This window comes from Electrophorus electricus, chromosome 1, assembly GCF_041902795.1.
Source record: "Electrophorus electricus isolate QZ-2024a chromosome 1, ASM4190279v1, whole genome shotgun sequence".
NCBI lineage: Eukaryota > Metazoa > Chordata > Actinopteri > Gymnotiformes > Gymnotidae > Electrophorus > Electrophorus electricus.
Window position 1 is genome coordinate 13,145,281 of NC_137497.1, and position 22,440 is coordinate 13,167,720.

Below are 22,440 nucleotides of genomic sequence, written 5' to 3' on the forward strand. Positions count from 1 at the left end.
TAATTACTGCACCATCACTGACTACATTTACATATTAACACCCAGCATAATTACTGCACCATCACTGACTACATTTACATATTAACACCCATCATAATTACTGCACCATCACTGACTACATTTACATATTAACACACAGCATAATTACTGCACCATCACTGACTACATTTACATATTAACACACAGCATAATTACTGCACCATCACTGACTACATTTACATATTAACACCCAGCATAATCACTACAGTGAACAGTGTTATTGAGGGTGAAGTATTTGTTGACTTATTGAGGGTCGTATGTAGAGGGATTGAGCTCCAGGACAAGGCCAAACTAAAAAAAAAAAAACAACCAAACAAAAGCAAGCCATACTAGAAATAAAAATTATTATTATTATTAGTTGGTTACATTTATTTAGCACCTTTTTCAAATTCAAGGACACTTTACAGGCAGAAATCAGCTTTTACACTCAAATCACTCACAGACAGATGAGAAGCAGCAGCAAATTTACACACAGCGTTCTCTCTATCAGAAACTACAGACTCCTGGGGGACTGAACCAGGTGTAGGGGAAGGGGAGGAGGTTCAGACCAGGACAGAGCACCAACCATCACTGGACACACACACACACACACACACACACACACACACACACACACACACACACACACACAGAGCACCAACCATCACTGAACACACACACACACACACACACACACACACACACACACACACACACACATCTATATTCATGCACAATTCACATTGATACAGGACAGTTTTAGAGTATGCAGTCATCCTAACCTCCATGTTTTTGGGAGGTTCCCTCTGGGGTCCTACACAGACACTGGGAGAACACGGAAACTCTACCCAGATAGGGACTCGGATGCAAACATGCCAACCACCAAGCCCTGCTGCCCAAAACAACCAACTTTCCCAACTGAACACAAACAAAATTAAGTACAATAACCCTCCCTACTCCCAAAAACAAACAAACAGAGGTAAAGAACTGAGCAAATAAAAAAGGTGTCAAACTTCCCAACTACGATTCACACAGGACTACTACAATACACTATACACAGAATAATATTTACAACAGTGAACACGTCCAGAAAAAGGGGAAGCGATAAGTCAGAATGATTTAACAAACAGAGGCCCAAAACCACAACAATCGGCAAACAACGCTCACTGAACAAACACAAGCAGCCACAGCAGCAGTGGATATGAATCGCAGCCTGTTGCTTCTTCCCGGGCTTCCCCTTATGCGTGCGGTAGAATGAGGCAGCAGCCCAGGACAATTCCAGCACAGGACAGAAGACTTGATCAGGTGGAGGAGGAGCATCATGAAGGGGAGGAGCCATAGGATGTAAGATAAATGTAAACAAACACAAATAACCCTACCCATAACGCAAACAGGGTTGTAACACCTTCAAATACCAAAACTTCAATTTTTCTGACTCATCACTCAATAACTCATGATTGTTTTGGTATGAGTAAGCAGGTATCACACCAAGTGCCGTAAAACATCAGTGGCTGGATCCAAGAGTGTCCATGTGAGCATCCACCACAAAGAGTCCAGTGAAAATCAACCGGGTCCACATGCTCTATTGGGGATATGCTTAATAAACAGGACCTCAACTAAGACCTCAAACTATGACACTCAGTTCACGCTGTTTACATGATCCCAGCATTCATAGTCTAACTAATACGGAACCACGGATGTGCATGTAAACATAATTACTGATACTACGCACAACCCCCTCCCCAACATAGTAATTCTAGGCAACATTAAAATCACAGTAACCACACTTACCTTCCACAGTAACTGTGTATGTCTGTATAATCTCTTCATTCTTAGTGTCTCTGATGCTGTAAACTCCACTATCAGATGGTGTGGTTCCTTGCAGTTCCACAGCAGAGATGAGCGACACTCTCTGAGCGTATTCAGGTTTACACTTCAGTGAGTGTCCAGCCACTGTGCAGATCTGTCCACTAGAGGGAGAAGCTGCACATGTGCTGTTATAAATCACCTCAACTGACTCTGATATGAGCAAATCCAGCACCAGAGGTTCACCAGGCTTAATCTGAACTGAAGAATTACAGGCTGTGGAAAAAACAATTAGAATCTTCAATGTAATATACAACTGATTTGACCATGTAACCTCAGAACTGCAAATCTGATATAAACATTTAAACATTACATACAAGCTCCTTCTGTTTTTCCCCACATATCTGATATTTGAAGTTTACAATTCTATGTTCTACTTTATTTTCCCCAGATAAATAAAGTTCTCTCTGTCTACATAAATAATGGTTTAGTAACAATAACTAGGTAATCCATTGAGGACACTTACCCTCTATCTGCAGACTCACATCACAGAGCTCTTGACCTTTACAGGCGCAGGTGTACAAGGACCTCTTAGTGTAATCAGCATCAGTGATGGTGAGGGAGAGATCTCCCTTCAGGTACTGATCATGGGACATGTGAAATCCCTCCTCTGAATGGCAAGATATCTGGTTACACTGAGCCAGTATGTCATGTGGTTTATGATATAAAGTCCATGTGACCAGACCAGAACACGTCTGAGTGCAGGGGAGAGTAGCATCATCATGAAGATTCACCTTTACTGAAGGAAAAGAGCCTGAAAGACACATTAAGAAAAGAGTTTAAAACATTACAGTGGTGCTTGAAAGTTTGTGAACCCTTTAGCAGTTTCTATATTTCTGCAAATATTTGAACTAAAACTTCAACAGATTGTCAAACAGGTTCTAAAAGATAAAAATAAACTAATCAAACAAATTAAACCCAATATTAGACTGTCATTTATTTAGAGGAAAATGACCCAATATTACATATCAAGGCAATAAATATCAACTTGTAAACAATATTTATTATTTAGAATGTTATTTATTTTATCTGTCATATCCATGCATGATACGGCATATGTATCTATATATAATTATACATATATAATATATCCCACACTAAATAATTCCCTACACAGCTGCACCACAGTTGCTTTTAATGAAAAAATATCAGATTGGTATTGATATCAGGCGACATTGAAAAGCAAGACATCGGTATCAGATCAATGGAGAAAAACTGGTATCGTGCTCTCTCTATAAATGCAGTAAAACAAAAAATAATCAACCCATTCACTCAGGCTACTTAAATATTCTTGGTTACTCAAAGATGCATTTCTATGTAAGAGCAGAACTGACTGATACTGCTCATTAGTACGGCTGCAGGGACATCTGTGCCTTCTATGTCTGTGTCTACATGACCATTCTGGTGAGCTTTTAATTAAAGGGTTCTGAAATGCAAGTCTATTAGCAAAATGACAGGGAATCTGTCCAATTAAATTCATGAATTAAATAATTTTGACTCTGGGGGTGGGCCTATAGCAGCCTGGCCCTTCTCCGTGTTCTCCGTGTTATTAATAAAACACTACTGTCTATGTACATGCTACCTTAGCCAGCTGACTATCAATTTTATGTAATATAAAGATGATTAAATAATACATAAAGGTCAAGCAAGTTCAATAGTTCAGTTAACACACCAAAATCAAAGATGAAATTCTGATGACCTAAGAGAACCTGTTTTGACCATTTACCTGCTATGACTGTCAGCAGCTGTAACAGCAAAACAAAGTGACATCTGCTGCAGAATAGCATGACTGAGGAGACAAAAGAGAACCAGTCAGTACTGTACAGAGGAGACAGGAGAACCCAGTCAGTACTGTACAGAGGAGACAGGAGAACCCAGTCAGTACTGTACAGAGGAGGCAGAAGAACCCAGTCAGTACTGTACAGAGGAGACAGAAGGACCCAGTCAGTACTGTACAGAGGAGGCAGGGGGAACCCAGTCAGTACTGTACAGAGGAGACAGGAGAACCCAGTCAGTACTGTACAGAAGAGACAGGAGGACCCAGTCAGTACTGTACAGAGGAGACAGGAGAACCCAGTCAGTACTGTACAGAGGAGACAGAAGGACCCAGTCAGTACTGTACAGAGGAGACAGAAGGACCCAGTCAGTACTGTACAGAGGAGACAGGAGAACCCAGTCAGTACTGTACAGGTAGGAGCAGCTGAGTAAATCTCACAGTGATCACTATTAGGAAAAAAGTCACTTATTTACAGTACCCTGATTACACCACCTGCCATAAAAGAAACAGGACTAAAGCACCATCTATCCCACAGTAGAAACAGGACTAAACCCTACTACACCTCAGCAGCACAGTAATCCTCCTTTACCAGAGGGGGTTAGTCCAGGGTCCAGAACATCACAGTCCTGCCTGCCAGTACATTGTGTCACTGTTCAGTTCCCTTATTTGCAGCAGTCATGCTGTGTTTGATATTTCTGGCAACACTAAACTACTCATCAGACGGGGCTCATTTTCCAGTCATGTATGTAAAGCAACTTTACCACAAGACCTCTAGAGTGTATGACAGACTCACACACAGGATCAGAAACCTCAGCATAAATTACAGACATGTCAGTGGCTACTGGATTTACGTGTTACCATCTCACTAAAACATCCACGTGTGATACGTAGCTTTCGTTGAAAGAAACCAGTAAATATTTTTCACATATCTGCACAGAATTACATACGTGTAGGGGAATTTACTTAAAACTTCTGAAAGGTCATTTGCCTCCTTAAGAACTTCCGTGATTGGAGAAAAAAGCGCCAAAACTTAACAACCCCCGAAATTACAGAAAACCGCCATTTACAGCAGGAAATTAAACTTGAAACTTGAAACATGAAACTTGAAAAAGGTGCAAGAATTTTTGCAGACGCTGCAGTAGGTAAAATGACTGACATGGCGAGAGTAAAATCACTAAAGAACGAGGGAAATGATTACATTACCGCACCTGGCCATGTCAAATGAATCCTGTCTGAATATTCTTAACACACATGAGGTTCTTAATCCGGTTCTGGGGACCCACCGCCCTGCACAGTTTCCCATCTGATCCAGCTCATGAAAGACTTCATGACCCAGAACACCTGAAACTCTCCGCCTGTGGATGCACTGTTACCAGTCTTAAATGTACGTGGCAAACACGGAAATAAACCTGAAACAGTTTTTCTTTGGGCTGATAAGATGTTCCTGGCGACATGCGGAATCAATTAGTCTGTAATGCACCTATAAAACAGGAGAATTGTAACGGTCAGTAATTTGCGGACTGTCCCCTTAAGTTACGTTTACGTAAAAGGCGTGTGCACGTAGGCCACGCGGAAGAGTTGGTTTTGTACTGTGCGTGACGGACGTTGCTGGACCCAGATCTTCATTTATCGTTATTTACTTCTTTTGTAACGCGTTATGAGCTGTGGATGTTTTTACAACTCATGTATGAGCTGTCTACAATACTCCAGGAGCCAGCCTGTGTCACGTGGTGAATAATCCAGCAAGTTTACTACTAAACTAAGTGATTCTGCTCCGCATCTCCTCCACGTGCTTCACACGCTTCTCTCTACCAGTTCCAAAGATCTGCTCATCTGGGTTGGAGTATAATTTAAACAGGACTAACTCCAAGCGTTACAGTATGTACTAAAGTAGACAGTTACTGTATGTGCAAGGCCGGTGTTCTTAATAAAGTGACCGGTGAGTTTATGTAGCAACATTCGTACTTGGGCTGTTTATCTAACGACCTCGGAAATATTGTTCCGGAGAAAAATGTGATTTAAAAAGTAGAGGTAGTGATACCCACTGGTTAAGTACAGAATGAGACAGTGTTTTTCAATATTATTATTATTATTATTATTATTATTATTATTAAGAATATTTTGAATATTATTATTTAATAGCAATAAAGGTTTGTACGCCACATGGACATGACCTCCTACCAAACGCATTTACTGAGGTAACTGCACGCAGGAGACACACAGTCCATCTACTGAACTGCAGCATAAGAAGGCAGAACAGCACGCGGAGGGAACAAAGCGCACAGCTACTATCGCTCAGTGCACGAGCTAAAGTCCCTAAATGAACACATGAACCCGTTCAACAGTCCGCGAGACCAACCAGAGTTCTTAGCAGACATGCAAACTTTAAAACAGCTGCACTAAACATTACATATTAACTTATTATCTATGTAGCTGGCTAGTTGCGTTCATAAATCAGACTTTCTGACAGCTAGCGCGCATATTTGGACGGTAATCAGAAGTACATCGACATACAAACACTTTTAAACTCACCGCTAAATGTCACACTTGAACCTCGCGCTTCAGAAATGAAACCAATGGATTTGTGCTCGTGCTTGATTCATTCTAGAGTGACCACAGAGCCGGAAATAGAAAAAGCGTTTTGAAGCTTGAACACTTTTAACTTTTACCATCAAATAAGGTAGAGTATTTTATAAAAGCACTATTATAATAATAATTATAATTCTTTAATTTCTAAAGTCATAAATTGATGGCATTTTATCAGTTTTGTTTAATGATAAGCTGTTCACAATTTAGAACTTCAATTTAAAATATATAAAATATTTTTGCTCTTAAATGTGACTTAGTAAGATGTGTTCTGGGTGCATTCTAAATGTATTCTGAATAAATTACTGTTTTATGTATTGTAATAGAATACATCACATTATTCAACCATCAAAGTATTCTGCCAAACCCTGGATGTATGTACCCAAATCAGCAATGAGATTTTAATGACATGCACAACAGTCCATTTGGTTTTATTAGTTGCTTTTATTGAAACAACAAATGTCATGCTTTTCGATGCAACAGAACAGTTTTAAAAGCTGGAAATAAATACATAGATAACTAACAAACTACCTAAATAAATACTACTATATAGTAGTATTAATACGTACTACATATGTAATGATGAGATACAGGATGAGGTCTGTACTACATATGTAATGATGATGAGATACAGGATGAGGTCTGTACTACATACGTAATGATGATGAGATACAGGATGAGGTCTGTACTACATACGTAATGATGAGATACAGGATGAGGTCTGTACTACATACGTAATGATGAGATACAGGATGAGGTCTGTACTACATACGTAATGATGAGATACAGGATGAGGTCTGTACTACATATGTAATGAGATACAGGATGAGGTCTGTACTACATATGTAATGATGAGATACAGGATGAGGTCTGTACTACATATGTAATGATGAGATACAGGATGAGGTCTGTACTACATATGTAGTGATGATGAGATACAGGATGAGGTCTGTACTACATATGTAATGATGAGATACAGGATGAGGTCTGTACTACATATGTAATGATGAGATACAGGATGAGGTCTGTACTACATACGTAATGATGAGATACAGGATGAGGTCTGTACTACATATGTAATGATGAGATACAGGATGAGGTCTGTACTACATATATAATGATGAGATACAGGATGAGGTCTGTACTACATATGTAATGATGAGATACAGGATGAGGTCTGTACTACATATGTAGTGATGATGAGATACAGGATGAGGTCTGTACTACATATGTAAGCTGCGTCACATCCCAGTGTGCTTCAACGAGGGTGAAAAGACTGATGATGATGATGGTGATGATGATGGAATATTGGAGCACTGTGTTGTAGAGTAAATGTCTTTCAACAAACATTTTAGGTATAAACGTCAGTGCCTTCAGTGTCCTACTTTGGAACACTCTTCCTATATGACTGAATAATTATATGTTCCTGTAGGCCTGAGTAACTTTTACTCTCTATGTTCCTGCATGTTTGAGTAATTATTATTGCACTGTATATTCCTGCATATCTGAGTAATTATTATTATTATTATTACTCTGCATTGTCACGGTTGTCCCCTCCCTGTCATCTCGGTCACTTTAGCAATCCTGTCAAGCTCTGTTTTGGCTTTCCAACTTGGTTTTCTTTCCATGAGCTTCTTTGTTTTGATTTTTCTGTTACTCTCCCTTGTCTGGTTGTTCTGCCTGTTTTCTCCTGTTTCTAGTTGTTCCTTGTTAACTCGTGTATATGTTCCTTGTTAACTCGTGTGTATATTCCTTGTTAACTTGTGTATATATTTCTAGTGTCTCTCCAGTCTTGTCGCTGGTTATTGTTCACTCAGCCTGTGTTTATTGTACTAAGCCTCCATTTATACTAAGGTCCTTCTTCATTTCATGTTGTTGCCTTGTAACCTGTTCCCAGTTGTGTTTCTGTCAGTGTATTGGTTCTATCGTGTTTAGCTTTCATTTTCTTTATCTTTTGTGGGTCTGTCCGTCTCAATATGTTGACTCATTCCACTGACCCTGATTTTCTGTTCCAGTGTGTTCCAGAGAGCTTGCGTCCTCTCATTGGCCTGTTCCAATATTCTCCAAAACGCCGCAGAGCACCATTGGTCTGTTCCAACGTGCTTCTCCAATTTTTATTGGCTCTCCCGTTGCTGTCCCAGCATCCTGCCACACTTCTGACTTAAAGCATTCGGTAAGTGAAGCCAGGCTCCCTTTTTTACATTTTCCCTTCAATTTGTTGCGCTCAATTTATTTCTATGGCTTTTATTCCCCATCTCGGTACGTCCAGACTTTACTGTAAAAGTGAGATTTAATGGGCAAAGTTAGTGGCCAGACCAACAGACCGAGCTAACTAGCTGCTCGTTAACCTGTCTGTGTCGGACACAGTGCAAGTTTTCTCTCAGACATCTTGGTTATCAGTTGTGGGTGAATGAATGAATGAAGTTAATGAAGTCCTTTCCACTTCATCTGAAGTTAACATTTGCGGTACAATGACCTGTGCTACTGAAAATGACTGATTGTTATTTCAAACAACAATTAAATAGCACTTAAGCTTCACTAGCTGGGGATACAGAGTTATCTGGTTAACTGCAAAGAAGCTCCTTTTATCAAAGTCCATTTTCAAACACATGTTATTAACATAGTCCTGAGTAATGTACATTAATGCTGATTTAAAAAATGTTTAGGCATCAATTTTGGTATTAATTTTGGTTTGTTTCTCTTGATCCCTTAGAATGTTTTCCAAACTGGCATCTCCATATTCCAGGCCAGTGCCTGTGAGGGTGAGGTGAGTGGCTACATATACAGCTGAGAGAGCAGAGACATACAAATTAGTGGAAGGTGTGCTGGTTAAGTCCACCAAGAGGGTTGATACTTGTGCTCTCTCTGATGGGGAGCATTTTGTAGTGGCCCATTTAAAAAGAATGATGATTGTCATCGAATTGGTTGTCTTATTTCAATAGCTACAATTTATCAGAAAAATATGGCAGCTCTAAAATGTATTTCAGTCCATCCACAGGAGTGTTTATAACAGATGAGGTCACAGTATCTTCAGATCTGGAAGTATAATGCTGTCTGTCCTCCCTCCCCAACCTATAAAGACCTTCCTGACTGGAAAGCAGACTAGTGTGCACTCTCAGGGAGGGTTGTCAGTGTAAGTATTATTTGTAAAAATATTAGCCTAATTAAATATATTCTATGACCCTTAGTGTCATAAGAGATAAATTTAACCTTAATCTTAATCTGCACATATCTTATACCGACCATAACAAACCATTACTGAAATGACAAACATGACACTTGTTTTTAAACTCTAAACTCGATTGACTGTTTAGATCTTGTCCATTGGTGTCCTCACAATAGCAGAGTGTAAATGAATTTTATATATTGTATCTAAGAACATTTATATAAATACTGTCTATGAAATCATTTCCAAATAGCATATGGCTAACAATACACTTTCTTACATAAACTGTGAGTCAGTGAAAGCACCACAGCAAATGTTGATTTTGCCTTTTAACACAAACGTTTGTGAAAATCCACGTACTAAGTTGCTGTATTGACCAATTTTTATTGAGCGTTTATTTGCTAATTTCAGTAATTATTCAATGTGGTTGATTTGCAACTGAAGCCTCTGAGGGTAAGAGAAATATTAATATTGGTATTTTTTCACGTTGTTTTTTCCGCCGCTTGTGGTGACGTTAATAGGTGACTGCTTTAATCGGTCATACTTATGTTGAATCGGTTTTCGTTGTTTGTGATTTGCTTCTGTTATTTCGCGATTGCTTTCTTTTGTGCAGGGATATACGTTTTGTTTTGTTTTTTTTTAAAATTAAGTGTCATTTGTTGTATTTACTAATCTGTGACTCATTCGGGTCATTAATCATGAGAGGGTTTAAAAGGATTTATTACTATCAACATAGTACTAGACACATTTCTGGAGGCACCGCGCTAATTTGCATTGATCTAACACGAAATTTCTGAGATGTGCTCCCTCTGAATGATTTCATTAGGGCGCCTTTAGGCAGAGGTTACACGCGGGTTTAATTTTTGAAACATTTTGAATCAAGTTTCAGGTTGAAAGGCGACATCTGTAACGGTGAGTTTAAGATTTTTTATATAGATGTACTTCTGATTACCGTCCAGATATGCGCGCTAGCTGTCAGAAAGTGATTTATGAACATAACGGCTCAGCAATATAGGACGGAAAAAGTATCCATCTGCATAGATAATAAATTAATATGTAATATTTAGTGAAGCTGCCAGGAACGGCAAGGGTGATGCTTTCTATAAGGTAACAGTTAATATAAAATATTAATAGATACACTTGATCATCTTACTGAACTGGGCGGCTGAACCTGAGCTTACGCGCAATCGGCGACCTGCCTCCAAACGTCTCTCCGTGTCCGTGTCTCCGCCTCGGCCGCTGTACTCGAACAGAAAGCTGAAGTCAAACTCGGGTTCCCATTTCGGGTCGGCGTGGCTTAGACTGCGTGGATACGGCTGCCTATCCTCTGCTCGGAGAGGAACAGGGGCGCTCGCATCCTGCGCAGTCACAGCGCACCTCTTAACTTTCACGTGAAATAAAACAAACCGCACACTCACAGCGTTTCCTTCCTTCTCTCCACGTGCGTCAGTTTACAGGACAGCTGTTTTTTTTTGTTTGTTTTTTTAACATTCATCCGCAAGCATACATGCTTGCCTGAGTTGAAACGGATTGGCCTGCCACTTGTGTGTCTTGGTGAACTGTAGGTTGAAAGAACCATAAAGGGAAAGAGAAGGGTTTGGAGGAGAAAAAAAATTGACATTTCAAGTTCCAACATCTCTAGCGGTTAGTTTAAACGTGTTTATATATTCTGACAGCGCTAGCTCAGGACTCGGCAAGATAGGACGGAAAAAAGTATCTGGATAGATAATAAGTTAATATGTAATGTTTAGTGCAGCTGTTTTAAAGTTTGCATGTCTGCTAAGAACTCTGGTTGGTCTCGCGGACTGTTGAACGGGTTCATGTGTTCATTTAGGGACTTTAGCTCGTGCACTGAGCGATAGTAGCTGTGCGCTTTGTTCCCTCCGCGTGCTGTTCTGCCTTCTTATGCTGCAGTTCAGTAGATGGACTGTGTGTCTCCTGCGTGCAGTTACCTCAGTAAATGCGTTTGGTAGGAGATCATGTCCATGTGGCGTACAAACCTTTATTGCTATTAAATAATAATAATAATAATAATAATAATAATAATAATAATAATAATAATAATAATATTCAAAAACACTATCGCACTCTGTGATTAGCCAGTGGGTTTCACTGCCTCTATTTTTTATCACACATTTTTCTCCACAATAATATTTGCGAGGTCGTTAGATAAACAGCCCAAGTACGAATGTTGCTACATAAACTCAGTGGTCACTTTATTAAGAACACCTGCCTTGCACCTACAGTAACTGTCTAGTTTAGTACATACTGTAACGCTTGGAGTTAGTCCTGTTTAAATTATACTCCAACCCAGATGAGCAGATCTTTGGAACTGGTAGAGAGAAGCCTGTGAAACACGTGGAGGAGATGCGGACCAGAATCACTCAGTTTAGTAGTAAACTTGCTGGTTTATTCACCACGTGCCACAGGCTGGCTCCTGGAGTATTGTAGACAGCTCATACATGAGTTGTAAAAACATCCACAGCTCATAACGCGTTACTAAAGAAGTAAATAACGATAAATAAAGAGCTGGGTCCGGCAACGTCCGTCACGCACAGTACAAAACCAACTCTTCCGCGTGGCCTACTGTATAACTACAGTGTCTGTCTCACTCATAGACCCCATTCATAGTCAGCTGGCTAAGGTAGCATGAACACAGTGATCCTTTACTAATAATGTCGTAACCTTTTTTTCAGAACACTGAGAAGGGATAGGTTGCTAATGGCCCGCCCCCAGAGTGACAAAATTAATCAATTTCATTGGACAGATTTCCTGTCACTTTGCTAATAGACTTGCATTTCAGAACCATTTAATTAAAAGCTCACCAGAATGGTCATGTAGACACAGACATAGAAGGCACAGATGTCCCTGCAGTCGTACGAATGAGCAGTATCAGTCAGTTCTGCTCTTACATAGAAATGCATATTTGAGTAACCAAGAATATTTAAGTAGTCTGAGTGAATGGTTGATTATTTTTAGTTTTACTGTATTTATAGAGAGAGCATGATACCAGTTTTTCTCTACTGATCTGATACTGATGTCTTGCATTTGATTGTCGCCTGATGTAAATACCAATCTGATATTTTTTCATTAAAAGCCACTGTGGTTCAGTTGTGTAGGGGATTATTTAGTGTGGGATGTATTTTATATATGTATAATTATATATTATATATAGATACTTGCGCTGTAACATGCATGGATATGACAGATAAAATAAATAACATTCTAAATAATAAATATTGTTTACAAGTTGATATTTATTGCCTTGATATGAAACATTTTCCTCTATAAATAAATGACAGTATTATTTTGTTTCATTTGTTTGATTTGTTTCTCTTTATCTACTTTCAGGACCTTTTTGACAATCTGATGAAGTTTTAGTTCATATATATGTAGAAATATAGAAACTTCTAAAGAGTTCCTAAACTTTCAAGCACCACTGTAACGTTTTATACTCTCTTTTCTTAATGTGTCTTTCAGGTTCTTTTCCTTCAGTAAAGGTGAATCTTCATGATGATGCTACTCTCCCCTGCACTCAGACATGTTCTGGTCTGGTCACATGGACTTTATATGATAAACCACATGACGTACTGGCTCAGTGTAACCAGACATCCTGCCAGTCAGAGGAGGGATTTCACATGTCCCATGATCAGTACCTGAAGGGAGATCTCTCCCTCACCATCACTGATGCTGATTACACTAAGAGGTCCTTGTACACCTGCGCCTGTAAAGGTCAAGAGCGCTGTGATGTGAGTCTACAGATAGAGGGTAAGTGTCCTCAATGGATTACCTAGTTATTGTTACTAAACCATTATTTATGTAGACAGAGAGAACTTTAAGTAGAACTTAGAGTATGTTCTAAGTAGAACATAGAATTGTAAACTTCAAATATCAGATATGTGGGGAAAAACAGAAGGAGCTTGTATGTAACGTTTAAATGTTTATATCAGATTTGCCGTTCTGAGGTTACATGGTCAAATCAGTTGTATATTACATTAAAGTTTCTAATTGTTTTTTCCAAAGCCTGTAATTCTTCAGTTCAGATTAAGCCTGGTGAACCTCTGGTGCTGGATTTGCTCATATCAGAGTCAGTGGAGGTGATTTATAACAGCACAGGTGCAGCTGCTCCCTCTAGTGGACAGATCTGTACAGTGGCTGGACACTCACTGAAGTGTAAACCTGAATACACTCAGAGAGTGTTGCTTATCTCTGCTGTGGAGCTGCAAGGAACCACACCATCTGATAGTGGAGTTTACATCATCAGAGACACTAAGCATGAAGAGATTATACAGACATACACAGTTACTGTGGAAGGTAAGTATGGTTACTGTGATTTTAATGTTGCCTAGTTACTTTTTGTTGGGGAAGGGGGTGTGCGTAGTATCAGTAATTATGTTTACATGCACATCCGTGGTTCCGTATTAGTTAGACTATGAATGCTGGGATCATGTAAACAGCGTGAACTGAGTGTCATAGTTTGAGGTCTTGGTCTTAGTTGAGGTCCTGTTTATCAAAGTATATCCCCAATAGAGCATGTGGACCTGGTTGATTTTCACTGGACTCTTTGAGGTGGATGGACATGCTTGAATCCAGCCACTGATGTTTTACACCACTTGGTGTGATGCTTGCTTGCTGATACCAAAACAAAAGAGTGATTGAGTGGGAAAAATTTGTGTTTGTTTACGTCCCCTTCTTGATGCTCCTCCTCCACTTGATCAAGTCTTCTGTCCTGTGCTGGAATTGTTCTCGGCTGCGGTGTTGTCTTGATTGGCTGCCTCATTCTACCCAGCGCATAAGGGGAATATAAGGGGAAGACTGGGAAGAAGCGACAGACAGAGATACATCTTCACTGTTGCTGAAGCTGGTTGTTTGTTCAGTGAGTGTTTGATGATTGTTGTGGTTTTGGGCCTCTGCTTCCCCTTTTTCTGGACGTGTTCACTGTTGTAAATATTATTCTGTGTATAGTGTATTGTAGTAGTCCTGCGTGAATCGTAGTTGGGAAGTTTGGAGTTTGACACCTTTTTTATTTGCTCAGTTCTTTACTTCTGTTTATTAGTTTTTGGGAGTAGGGAGGGTTATTGTACTTAATTTTGTTTGTGTTCATTTGGGACAGTTGGTTGTTTGGACAGAAGGGCTTGGTGGTTGGCATGTTTGCCTCTCAGCCTTCGAGTCCCTATCTGGGTGGAGTTTCCGTGGTGTTCTTGTGTCTGTGTGGGGGTCGAGTCCCTATCTGGGTGGAGTTTCCATGTTCTCCCTGTATCTGCGTAGGTTGCCTCTGGAATCCTCCCAAAAACATGGAGGTTAGGATGATTGGATACTCAAACTGTCCTGTATCAATGTGAGTTGTGCATGAATATAGATAAAGATAGATGTGTGTGTGTGTGTGTGTGTGTGTGTGTGTGTGTGTGTGTGTGTGTGTGTGTGTGTGTATGTTCAGTGATGGTTGGTGCTCTGTCCTGGTCTTAACCTCCTCCCCTTCTCCTACACCTGGTTCTCCTGTAGTTTCTAATAGAGAGAACACTGTGTGTAAATTGGCTGCTGCTTCTCATCTGTCTGTGAGTGATTTGAGTGTGTCCAGCTATGGTTGGTGCTCTGTGTGTGTGTGTGTGTATATGTCCAGCTATGGGTGGTGCTCTGTGTGTGTGTGTATGTCCAGCTATGGGTGGTGCTCTGCGTGTGTGTGTATATGTCCAGCTATGGGTGGTGCTCTACGTATGTGTGTATATGTCCAGCTATGGGTGCTGCTCTGTGTGTGTGTGTATATGTCCAGCTATGGGTGGTGATCTACGTATGTGTGTATGTCCAGCTATGGGTGGTGCTCTGCGTGTGTGTGTGTGTGTATGTCCAGCTATGGGTGCTGCTCTGCGTGTGTGTGTATATGTCCAGCTATGGGTGGTGCTCTACATATGTGTGTGAATGTCCAGCTATGGGTGGTGCTCTACGTGTGTGTGTGTATGTCCAGCTATGGGTGGTGCTCTACGTGTGTGTGTATATGTCCAGCTATGGGTGCTGCTCTGTGTGTGTGTGTATATGTCCAGCTATGGGTGGTGATCTACGTATGTGTGTATGTCCAGCTATGGGTGGTGCTCTGCGTGTGTGTGTGTGTGTATGTCCAGCTATGGGTGCTGCTCTGCGTGTGTGTGTATATGTCCAGCTATGGGTGGTGCTCTACGTATGTGTGTGAATGTCCAGCTATGGGTGGTGCTCTACGTGTGTGTGTGTATGTCCAGCTATGGGTGGTGCTTTGTGTGTGTGTGTATATGTCCAGCTATGGGTGGTGCTCTACGTGTGTGTGTATATGTCCAGCTATGGGTGGTGCTCTACGTATGTGTGTATATGTCCAGCTATGGGTGGTGCTCTGCGTGTGTGTGTATATGTCCAGCTATGGGTGGTGCTCTACGTATGTGTGTATATGTCCAGCTATGGGTGGTGCTCTACGTATGTGTGTATATGTCCAGCTATGGGTGGTGCTCTACGTATGTGTGTGTATGTCCAGCTATGGGTGCTGCTCTACGTATGTGTGTATATGTCCAGCTATGGGTGCTGCTCTACGTATGTGTGTATGTCCAGCTATGGGTGCTGCTCTACGTGTGTGTGTGTATGTCCAGCTATGGGTGCTGCTCTGTCCTGGTCTGAACCTCCTCCCCTTCCCCTGCACCCTTCAGTCCCACAGGGGTCTGTAGTTTCTGACAGACTGTGTGTGTAAATTGGCTGCCGCTTCTCATCAGTCTATCAGTGATTTGAGAATAAAAGCTGATTTCTGTCTGTAAAGTGTCCTTGAGTTTGAGAAAGGCGCTAAATAAATGTAACCAATAATAATAATAATAATAATAATAATAGTAGTAGTTTTATTTCTAGTGTGTCTTATGTTTTTTTTTTTTTTAGTTTGGCCTTGTCTGCTCCTGAAGCTCAATCCCTCTACAGCCGACCCTCAATAAATCAACAAATACTTCAGCCTCAATACCACTGTTTACTGTAGTAATTATGCTGTGTGTTAATAAGTAAATGTAGTCAGTGATGGTGCAGTAATTATGCTGTGTGTTAATATGTAAATGTAGTCAGTGATGGTGCAGTAATTATGCTGTGTGTTAATATGTAAATGTAGTCAGTGATGGTGCCGTAATTATGATGTGTGTTAATATGTAAATGTAGTCAGTGATGGTATAGTAATTATGCTGTGTGTTAATATGTAAATGTAGTCAGTGATGGTGCAGTAATTATGCTGTGTGTTAATAAGTAAATGTAGTCAGTGATGGTGCAGTAATTATGCTGTGTGTTAATATGTAAATGTAGTCAGTGATGGTGCAGTAATTATGCTGTGTGTTAATAAGTAAATGTAGTCAGTGATGGTGCAGTAATTATGCTGTGTGTTAATATGTAGATGTAGTCAGTGATGGTGCAGTAATTATGCTGTGTGTTAATATGTAAATGTAGTCAGTGATGGTATAGTAATTATGCTGTGTGTTAATATGACAGACTGGAGCTTCAGCAGTGATCATAGTTATGACGGAGCACAGGTGGTGATCAGGGTGGTGGTTGTTGTTGTTGTTGTTGTTGTTGTTGTGTACACCCCCCCCCCCCCTTTGTGTAGCTCATTCTCTCCACTGGTTCATTCACTTTGAACTCTGAGTATGTTTCTATTCTACATTTAAAACAATATCTCTCTACAAGATCCAGATTTGTTTTAGTTTGATTTCTAAACAGTTCTCCATCACTGTACTAGTTACTTCCTGATTGAATTTGATTGAATTTGATCCCACAATCCCTCTTGATCTTGTCACAGTGACCAATCTCGTACATACACATATAATTATAACTCTGTATGTTTAAATACACACACACACACACACACAGATCCGCACTGCCTTTCTCTGTCCCATTCAGGGGTCAAAGATCAGTGTATGTATACATGATTAGAGCGCTCCTGAAGCTCACCTGGTAGAGCAGGTACAGTAAGGTTTGATTCATATTGATGAATATGTATCAATCACTATAAGAGGATCTGCCCAGTACTGTAAATATGTTTATGGAAATATTACTATGCGATCCTGTGATGTAATTTAATGCAACTGTAAATACTTTTGTCAAGTCATGGAAAAACAGACAATTTTGTCTGCAGTATCTTTGAATAGTTTAAATAGTTTAGTTGCCATTTGTCAACATGTTTTATTTAAGAGTTCCCCTTATTGTTCAGGTTATTGTAATGGTGAGCGGTAATGAGGTGGTCGCATGTGCGGAGGAGAGCGAGATTTCTTAGGGGCAAATCCAGAGTTGTAGTCAGAGTAGTCCAGGGTCCTAGAATACATAACAAAAACAAGGGCTAGGATAACAAAGCCTAGGAAACACAAACCAAAAGCACACGAAGGCAAACAGGGAAAGCAGCTATAACAGAAAGAAGTAACATACGGAGTTAAGGAAAAACAAAACAGCTAGAATCAAACAGGCTAACATAAACAGAGGCTTAGAAACAAAGACGAGCTTACACACATGCAATACATGCAATACATGCAATACATGCAATACATGCAATACATGCAATACATGCAATACATGCAATACATTCCACACAAACACACGCAATGAACAGCAAAAACACAGGGAACCAGACAGGGTTTAAATACTTGAACTAATGAACACTAAACAAGGCGCAGGTGCAAATCATGAACAGTGAAAACCAAAACAGGGACTGGAACAGGACTGGAAAAGTGAAACATGAGAAAGGAAACCATAGAGACGGACAATAGGAAGGACCAAACAAGACATTTATTCATGACATACATTCTGTTTCACAAGTGATGGGCACTATGTCCACAAACTGGACAACAGACTAAAGCAAACCAGGGGGAAAGAGAAGAAGAAAACACATCTGAGAAATTCATCTCATGCGGTTGTGAATCCAGATTAGATTACAAGACACTTTTCTTGGTTTCTGTCTTTGAGGTTGTGATTACATTTTAATTTTTGCCTGATTTTACATTATCTACGTTTTGTCCTTTTACTGGAATCCCAGAGATGACCATAAACATCTTACGAGGCTTGTTTTAAATTTCATAGTTGAATTTCCTCTCAACTAAAACAAAACATTTATTTTTTAAATATCTGCTGTGGAATTCCCTACATGTTCATGTGAGTCGGGTAGAATGTCAGGCTCTCTTGTTAATGCTTCCTTGATGTTTTTAATATGGTGCACCTCCTAGTTTGAGTGGCTCACACCCCTCACTTCTACTCCTCATTCTCACCCTTCACTCCTATTTACTCTCTCACCCCTCACTCTCACTTCTCATTCTCACCCCTCACTCCTACTTACTCTCTCACCCCTCACACCTACCCACTTTCACCCCTCACTATCACTGCTCACTCCTACTCCTCACTCACCCATCACTCCTACTCACTCTCACACCTCACTCTCACTCATCACTCCTACTCCTTACTTTCACCCCCCTCCTCAATCTCACCCCTCACTCTCTCCCCTCATTCCTACTCACTGTCAACCCTCACTCTCACTCCTACTCCTCACTCTCACCCCTCACTCCTACTCACTCTCACCCCTCACTCCTACTCACTCTCATCCCTCACTCTCACCTCTCACTCTCACCCCACACTCCTACTCCTCACTCTCACCCTTCACTCCTACTCCTCACTCCAAGTGAGATACTAGTGATGGCCCCTACTGTGCCGAGGCTTCGGAGCACATGTCGAGAGCTCCAGGAAGTCTTTTATGAAACATGTATCGAGGCTTGCTTCTTTAAGGATGAATGACGTCACTGATGATGCCTGAAACCTCACTGGTTCAGGAAGCATTTCGAGTGTTGGCACAATTTATGAACACACATAAAGCGCAATGGATCCATGCAAAATTTGCATGTTTGTGTTCTGTCAATTTGCCTGTGACATTGATGAGCTTGTTTTCATGGAGCCTGCTAAAAGGAAAAGGGTTTCCCCTGTATGGAAACACTTTGAGCAGATCTCTACAAATAAGGTATTGCACATAATATGCCTGTAAATAATGAAATGTGTTACTACTATAATATTCACAAGTCGTTTTTTTTTTCCATTCCAAACCACTGGGATACAACAACAACATCTCATCTGTGTTATTGTACTTGTCATGTATAATGAGGGGGATAGAGTTGGATCCAGCCAAGGTGGGTATGGGTTTCCAATTTTCATATTTGTTAATCAACCATGATAATAATGACATTGACCACGATGCTACATTCATCACACACATCAAAAAATAAAAACAAAACATGTGCACATGTTCATGTAATGACTTCTGACATGCAAATACTGTAATTAAACCATAACCTAATTTAATTTTATTCACTGTTAACATTAATATGCATATATATATATATAATGTGTATATACTGTGTATATATATATTTATATACTGCATTATTCTCTGCACCTTACATGTTATTTGCAGTTTGGATTGGATTACAAAGTGTAAAAATGACAAAGTGTAATCTAATCTTTACAAAGCAGTGACCAGAAAGGAAGAGCTGGATGAGGCTTTGGTCTTCATGATTGTTAGAGACACACAGCCATTTAGCACAATTGAGGATAAAGGCTTCAGGGATTTAGTAGCAAAATTTGATCCAATCTATATTTTCCCAACTAGGAAAGTATGTGTGGTGACATGGATAAATTATGAGAGTAGTATTAAAAAAATAATATTTTCTTCCTTCCCTTTAGACCGCAAAGGCCATGGTTGAGACCAAATATCAACAAGAGAAAGAGAAGACCAAAGTTGAGGTCCAGAAAGTTCCTGCAGTGAGTGTGACAGCAGACAAACTACTTGGCTGTGACCTGCCATTTTATAGATGACAACACATGACTGAAGTCCACATTACTCGGTGTAGTGAAATTCCCACAGGCGCACACAGCTGAAAATTTGGCCTGTGTGAAATCCTCTCTTATGGAAGAATGGGAAATAAAATCCAAAGTAACATGTCTAGTTACTGATGGCGCATCTGATATGATTGCCTGTGGTAAACAGCTGAAGCTGCATCATGCCTTCTGCATTGCTTACACCCTGAATATAGTTGTTAAAAAAGCTCTTGAACTAACCCCAGTGCTGTCTGCCATTCCTACAAAGGCAAGGAAGCTGGTGGGCTATTTTAGAAGCAGCACAACTGTCAAAGTTAGTAACATTATTTTCACATTTGTTTACACATTGTTTTATATTGCTACATATGTAACGTTTAGGTTTTTATTGTTAAAGGAGAAGCTGGACCTTGTTCAAGAGCGTATGGGAAAACCAAAAAAGAAACTGATTCAGGAGGTTGAAACAAGGTGGTACAGCAACTTTCAAATGCTGGAGCGATTAGTAGAACTCAGGGAGCCTGTAAGCATTGGCAGGCTTACAAACTGGTATTCCTGCGCTGACCTCTGATGAGTACAATAATGTTTGTGAGCTCCTGTCTATACTGTCTCCTTTTCACACGGCCACTGTGGTGCTGTCAGAGGAGAAAAAGGTATCTGGCTCCAAAGTGGTGCTATTATTGAAAATGGTGGAAAAGATGCTCCAGGAAGAGGCAGCAAAGGCAACGGTCCCAGTAGCTAGTGAACTGGGAGAGACCTCATCAGGCTCCTTAGGGAAAAGCTCCACACAGCATGAGCATTATATCACTGGCAATGCTACTAGACCCAAGATACAAATCACTTGGATCCTTTAGCCCAAAAAAGGCAGATAAAGGAATAAAACAACTCACCTTTGAATGTACCAATGTAATAGGGTCTAGACAGTCACATTCAATACCAGCTGCAGCTTCAACATCACAAGATGCTGTAGCTGAAAGACCTGGTTAATATTTTTGCATTGGATTAAAGTCAATTTCAGAGTTATGACCTCATTCATATTATCTGGTTTTGCTTCTCAGGAAACAAACTGTGGTGTGATTTTGATGCCACATTCATGGAGGCCAGAAGAACACACAATGTCACTGCTGATGCCACAGTTGAAGTGCAGACCTGGCAGAACTGAAGAAAAGCAGAACACAGGGTCCCCTCCAGTACTGGGAGAGGCAGGGGTGCATATATCCAAATCTCTACAGGTTTGCTGTGGGATACTTGTGCACCTCTGTCTCCTCAGTACCATGTGAAAGTGTTTTCTTCAAAGCCAGGGAAGTTATTTTCAAACAGAGAAACCAACTGCGTCCAAGCACAGTGGAAAAAATATTATTTCTTAATAAAAGTGAATAAAGTCACCACAGTATTCATAAGCATAACCATTTTCCCATCTTTGAACAACACTGCAACAGTCTTAAGAACATCTCAACATAAACATCTCATGTCCTATTTGGTTTATTTAAACATTGACTGAAATCAACCTGTTTTTTGACACTAGTAGACCTCCAAAACCATTACCTACACATCAAAAACAGATTAGATGAATGAATGAACCACACAAAATCATATTAAGGTGTTTTTATTTCTATTGTTGGCAGTGACTATTCCCATGCTGTCACTGGTGCAAAACAGCCAAGAGATCCATCACAAATAGTTGAAATGACAATAAAGGTTTAGCCAGCAGGGGGGTTTATGTGCACATGAAGCCTCCAGATATGAACCTTTTTTTGAACCAATTGGATGGAAAGCTTCAAGGATTCATCTGGCAATCACTACAAAAACAAACAAAAATGTTTTAAAAAATAGAATTTAGCATTTACAAGTTACAAGTTCAATAAAAGAAAATCAGCAATCATAAATTCTCCAAAATAAGTCAACATCAAAACTCCACTCTTGAAATTTCCTTTGGAAACTAATACAAGGAAAAACAGGAAATTGGGTGATGTCACTTCCTGTCTTTAAGCAGGACAATTCCCCATAAAGCTCCCCTTCAAAGACAACATGGAAGACTCTCCACAAAAAAATCACAGGTAAGTTCATTTTTTCTTAATATACTTTTGTTTTACCTACTTTGTTAAAATATACAAACTTTTCTGTGTTAATCCTGTGTTTTAATTTACATACATATATAAATATATATACACACAGCATATGTGCATTTCAAACCCACAGT

At 40.0% G+C, this 22,440-nt stretch overlaps 2 protein-coding genes and 1 long non-coding RNA gene across 3 annotated transcripts in view; 2 read left to right on the forward strand and 1 right to left on the reverse strand.

Annotated features, from left to right (window-relative positions):
- LOC145657102 (STING ER exit protein-like) overlaps positions 1-22,440 on the forward strand; it is a 220,255-nt gene that overhangs the window by 141,479 nt on the left and 56,336 nt on the right. The window lies entirely within an intron of this gene.
- LOC145657093 (uncharacterized) lies at positions 2,507-6,234 on the reverse strand. Its single transcript, XR_014122951.1, has 3 exons — positions 6,194-6,234; positions 3,611-3,673; positions 2,507-2,638 (listed from the first exon to the last, which is right to left on the reverse strand). It is a non-coding gene; the product is annotated as an uncharacterized LOC145657093 (long non-coding RNA).
- On the forward strand, positions 12,900-21,895 carry LOC118240881 (uncharacterized). The gene is made up of 5 exons (XM_081723959.1): positions 12,900-13,181; positions 13,437-13,727; positions 19,542-19,558; positions 20,112-20,189; positions 21,299-21,895. Exons 1-5 carry the CDS (start codon positions 13,052-13,054, stop codon positions 21,518-21,520), a joined length of 738 nt encoding a protein of 245 aa, XP_081580085.1. The 5' UTR covers positions 12,900-13,051; the 3' UTR covers positions 21,521-21,895.

Coding starts and splice junctions, on each gene's coding strand:
- LOC118240881 (XM_081723959.1), top strand. CDS start 13,052: ATGTCCCATGATCAGTACCTGAAGGGAGATCTCTCCCTCACCATCACT. Junction 13,182..13,436: donor TGTGAGTCTACAGATAGAGG/GTAAGTGTCCTC, acceptor TTTTTTCCAAAG/CCTGTAATTCTTCAGTTCAG. Junction 20,190..21,298: donor AGGTCCAGAAAGTTCCTGCA/GTGAGTGTGACA, acceptor TTTGCTTCTCAG/GAAACAAACTGTGGTGTGAT.